The 5,603-nt window shown below is 44.6% G+C and overlaps 1 protein-coding gene across 1 annotated transcript in view; it reads right to left on the bottom strand.

Annotated features, from left to right (window-relative positions):
* Positions 1–5,603, bottom strand: part of Rnf17 (ring finger protein 17) — a 113,070-nt gene that overhangs the window by 7,630 nt on the left and 99,837 nt on the right. The window contains exons 32-34 of the mRNA XM_021182183.1: positions 5,290–5,406; positions 3,386–3,554; positions 1,165–1,300 (exon numbers count right to left, since the gene is read on the bottom strand). Of these exons, the coding sequence (XP_021037842.1) occupies positions 1,165–1,300; positions 3,386–3,554; positions 5,290–5,406 (422 nt within the window). The remainder of the gene's footprint in view (positions 1–1,164; positions 1,301–3,385; positions 3,555–5,289; positions 5,407–5,603) is intronic.

The raw sequence follows: 5,603 nt of genomic DNA, 5'->3' as shown, positions 1-5,603 counted from the left end.
TGAAACTCAAGAAGAAGGAAGACCAAGTGTGGATACTTTGATCCTTCTTAGAAGGGGGAACAAAATATTCATGGAAGAGTTATAGAGACAAAGTTTGGAGCAGAGACTGAAGGAATGGCCATCCAGAGACTGCCCCACCTGGAGATCCATCCCATAAACCACCACCAAACCCAGACACTATTGCAGATGCCAACAAGATTTTGCTGACAGGAGCCATTGGCCTGGCAAATACAGAAGTGGATGCTCACAGTCATCCATTTGACGGAGCACAGGATCCCTAATGGAGGAACTAGAGAAAGTACCCAAGGAGCTAAAGGGGTCTGCCACCCTACAGAAGGAACAACAATATGAACTAGCCAGTACCCCCCAGAGCTTGGATCTCTAGTTGCATATGTAGGAGAGGATGGCCTAGTCAGCCATCAATGGGAGGAGAGACTCTTGGTCTTGGGAAAATTATATGCCCCAGTACAGGGGAATGCCAGGGCCAGGAAGTGGGAGTGGGTGGGTTGGGGAGCAGGGTGGGAGGGTATAGGGGATTTTTGGAGAGGAAACTAGGAAAGGGCATATGAAATGTAAATAAAATAAATATCTAATAAAAAAATGAGGTGGTGGTTGCTTAAACCATTAATCCCAGCACTTGGGTAGCAAGGCGGGCAGAGCTCTCTGAGTTCCAGGGCAGCTATAGAGAGTTCTGGGACAGCAGGGCAGTAACACAGAGAAACCCTGTCTTTAAACAAACAAATCAACCAACCAACTAACCAACCAACCAAAAATTAAAACCAAAACCAATCAAAAAAGCAAAAACAAACCAAAAATGAGGCAAAATTTTAGCAAGTAATAGCTCCAGTTGTACTCCCATCTCAGATAAAACAAAGAACCCTTATTTAGGACAGGAGATGGTTCCATGTGTAAAGTGTTTGTGGTGCAACCCACGAGGACCATCGTTTTGGATCCTAGTGGATCTGGGGCTTGCTGGCTGGCCAACCTAGCTGAAATGGAGATCAGGCTCAGTTAGAGACTGTCTCAGAAGCAAGGTGGGGAGGAACAGAAAGCATCAGTGTTGACCTGGGACCTCTGCCTAGGCACACACCCACACAAAAATAGGCACCACACACATAAATATGCTTTAAACAACACCTTATTCAACTTTTTCTTTCCCTTTACCTGTTTATTGTCAACTTCTCTGTGCAACCATAATCAACAAACAGTACCAGGACAGATAAAGGGTTAAATTCTTTAATGGAAACGATCTTTGCTCTGTACCACAAACCATCAGCATATTCTGCAAGGCAAGGCATCTCTAGAAAGGCAGAAAAGGGGAACAAATGATAGATTGTTACTGATGGTCTTCCAAAAATTTTAATACAAAAAGTACAAAGAAATGTATAACCACATGGTCACTGTACAGAACTGAATATTGTGGTGGCTTCTCCTTTTCTGCCTACACTTTATCAAGTTTTCTTATTAATGTCTAAGATTGTTTTGAAGAAAGTCACTTGCTTATCCTCAGAGTTCCTAGTTCTGCTTCCACACAGGTGACATCACATTGGCAAGGGCTGGAAATTGAGCTCGCTGGTAGGGTACTTGCTCAGCATGGGCAAAGCCCTGGGTCAGTACTAAGAACGAAAACAACCTTGGAGGCATAAAGTAGCTATGAAGTGAGCAATATGTTTAGACCCAGAAGTTACTTTATGCCAGGCTATGGTTTCCCTGGAGGGATGCATGAGGAAGGACCTCTTCCCTTCTGACTGTGAGTCTGTGTAAACACAACGCCCCTGAGGAGGTTTCTCTTAAACTCATCAGCTTGGTAACTATGAGACCTATGTGCACTACAGTGGTGCTGATGCCCCGGAGTGGCGCCTGCTCACAGTGCTTCTGTAAAGTGGCGAGGAGGAGGGGCTGTGGCTCCATGCTGGGAGGGAAGAGATGACCTCCAATAAGGGAGACCTGAGGGACAGACTTTAAATGTGATAGACAGTCTGAGGGGAGAACATTCCAAGCAAAAGAATCTGTAAGCAACCATCAGCCAAAAAATAAAAGGTATGGCCTATTAGAAGCTTATTAAACTAAACCAATTAAATCAGGCAAGAAGTTTGACTGACATATTTTCCCTTTGCTTAAACATACTCTGATACATAACAGACCAAGAGTAAAGATAGCTCTATGTAGGGCACGTGGGACCATGTCAGCAGACAGACTTAAGAACTGGCCAAGGCTGAGTGAGCTCAGACTGTAGGAGCAGAGCCACTCCCCACCTGTCTGTGTACCTGCTCTGGAACACATGTCCCAGATACTCCAGAGCACTCCACTAAAGACTATGGACACAAGTCATGAGGTATCTAGATAGCCCTAAACCTTCAGCCAATGAGCTTCCCTTCCTGGGTATACCTTCTGGCAAAAAGTATTTAGTCCTGGGTTCATCCCAAATAAAATGTATGCATTCACACCCACCATCAAATATACCAGTATGAACAAACAAGAATCATGTCAGAACACTGCCTGGAAAAGGCTTTCAACTAAAGAGCCAAGCCTATGACTCCTGAGGAAGGCTTTCTTCCCTCCAGCCCCGCTGGTACACTTGGCCCTCCCTCTTAATCAGATCTAATTCCCCTCATCTTGGGCTCACTTCCCCTTCTTGCCTGGTGTGTGGACTCCCTGAGGGTGAGCTTAAACTTCATACCCTGTTCCTGACTCCCCTCCTAACTCCTTCTCTTGACGATGCTCTGGTGATGCCTGGGTACCCAGAAAGAAGACCAGGAACCACATAGGACTCCTGTTTTGAACTTTCCCCTGCCTCCTCATAGCAGTGTGCCAGCAGTGTCCTGGCACCCTGGCAGAGGGGCAAAATGTCTTAAGTACTCTTGGCATTCAGGGACTGTCAATGGCGAGTGGGTACATTTTCCTCAGAAGAGAATCTCGGGTATTTAATAAGGGTGTGGAGAACATATTAGAAAGAAAACTAAGAATTTTAACCTATCCTGACAAACCATCATAGCTTGAACTTCTACCTCAAAAGTTGTCATTTTAGGTGACTCATAGTTAAAGTCATTACCACTGTAGTCTGAAAGTCAACTGTCTACAATCTGAGCTAGTGGTAAAGTCTAACACTTAAAACCAATCATCCATATGTGGACTGTACCCTCAATTTCTAACTCACCAGAGTCATGCGGAGCAGAACTGTCCCCACAGAAGTAGTAAGTTGCTTAACTCACTTGGGTCACCTTTCTAATCTAGAATATGTGTGTCTTTAGAATTTAGAGACTATATATGTGATGCTGAGAAGACATTCCAGTTAACATTATAGATAACCCATTGACCTCCCTGTTCTGTTGATGAAAGGCAAGTCTCACCCAGATCCTAGACACTCAGAACACAGCATACCTACCTGAGCTAAAATCCGTCAGGGGAGGAAACGTCTCCACGTTCTTGTTAAATCTCTGCAGCGCTTCTTCCAGGTTCTCTGACTCTGACTCCCAGCTGACTCCACTGTCATCCGTGTCACCATGATGGTTAAACTGAGTATAGCTTTCTCCAGAGTCCAGGCAAATATACACCTGCAAGGGAGTGGCAGGGAGAGAAGGGAGACCAACCTTGCAGATTCTGCCATTTCTGGAACGCATTTCCAGCCAGGGCCCAGTGGCCCTCCCTCCTGTTGCTTGGCCCTGTATAGTGCCCTCTATGTCCTGCCACACTGATCTTGTACCACTTTTTTTTTTTTTTTGAGTGACTGTGGTTGTGAAGACTGGTTGTAGAGATGGAACAGGAAGGCATTCTTGCAGCAGCCTCCTAAAAGGGTCCTAGAGCCAGCACTGAGCCTTCTGAGGCTCATGTAGTCATGTAGCTGACTCGGGCCCCAACTACCAATCATTTGCATCTACCCCCGAGTTCCAATTACAGGCATATTTCACCACGTCCGTCACTGTGACCCTTCAGAAGTGTGTTCTACAGTCCCCATCAGTACCTCGACTGTAACATCATGAGCTCTTGAGCTCAACTTAATCAAGCAACTATTTGGTTTTTGACCCTAATGTGAATTTTTACATTAAAAATTATTTTACACATATTATGGGGGAGGCACACAGGTATCTGAGCACATTTGAAGAAATCAGTTTTCTCCTTTCACCATGTGGGTTCTGAGGCTTGAACTCAGACTTTCAGGCTTGGTAGTCACCTTGCTAGCCCCTGTATGTATTGTTTTAAGCTGCTAAGTTTGGAGTAATTTGTCATAGAACAATAAATACAAAAATTATACAACTAACAGTAGTCATACAAAGGATGAGATTAGGCACCAAATTCTCCCCTTGCTTGGCTCACTGTAAAGGCCAGGACCACTGCAAGGACTACCAGTGCTCCTTGGCATTTTTAACTCTCCTTCTTGTCAGCCAGGAACATCAACTAAAGTTCCTTTACTGCATTTATGCAATCAATAGTTACTCATTGACCACTATATGTCAGGTATTCCCTAGGTTTCAAGAATATAATGGAGAAGAGACTAAACCCCATTTTCATGGACTTACCCTCTACAGAGGAAGGCAGTCAAATACCATGACTAGGACAATGTGGGAAAAGAGTTTGGTGCAGGGAGAGACACAGGAGTGGGATATTTAATATTCCACAGGGGAAAAGATCAACTTGAAAAGTATAAATTCTCTGGCAAGTAGGATATGCTCACTTGGGATACCCACTTGGGGCTGGACAAAGGCTCAGTGGCTAAGGACCCCGAGGACTGCTCTTCCAGAGGACTCAGGTTTAAATCCAACACCCATGTGCTGGCTTATAACAATCTGTAACTCCAATTACAGATGATCTGCAACAACCTCTTCTGACCTTTGAAGCAATACACTCATATATAAAAATAAATTAAAAATAAACATTTAAAATTGATCTCAGGTTGGAGAGATGCTCAGTGGCTTAGAACAGTTGTTGCTTTTGCAGAAGCCCTGAGTTCTATTCTCAGTACTCACAAAACAACAATGACTCAGAGCCATCTAACTCCCATTTCAGGGACCTGATGGACCTCTTCTGGTTTCCATAGGCACCAGAACTGCATGTGGTGCACATACATACATGGAGTCAGAAACCACGAATACATTTATATGTATAAAAATCTACACACTCCATATAAATATGCAAATAAGGAACACAACGCTGGCAAACCAGCTTCAGAAACACCAGTGTCCGGAAGTAAGACCTAACAGAACAGGCCAAGCGGAGGCCACCTAACCCCACTGCTGACACCCGCACTGCCCCTGAGCCTGAGCCTGAGGCCACAGCTGGCCTGGCACGCACTTCATCCGGTGAGACAATGTGCTTTACTTGCACGGCAAACATCTCCTCTGGTGGAGGCAGAAGGGAAGACAGATACGGTGGTAAAATGGGAGCCTCCATCTCAGGCAAAAGCAAGTCCTAAAACACCACAAAAAATTTAAATTTTAGAACAGCAATCATGAAAATTAACATAAAACTTAATTATGGTGTCAACTTATTCAACTACCACGAAACAAGCTCTTCTGTGTACCAAATACTGCTTGGTTGCTCGGTCTCTCTCTCTCTCTCTCTCTCTCTCTCTCTCTCTCTCTCTCTCTCTCTCTCTCTCTCTCTCT

This window comes from Mus caroli, chromosome 14 (genome assembly GCF_900094665.2).
Source record: "Mus caroli chromosome 14, CAROLI_EIJ_v1.1, whole genome shotgun sequence".
Classification (NCBI taxonomy): domain Eukaryota; kingdom Metazoa; phylum Chordata; class Mammalia; order Rodentia; family Muridae; genus Mus; species Mus caroli.
This window is presented reverse-complemented; position numbering and strand designations above follow the sequence as displayed.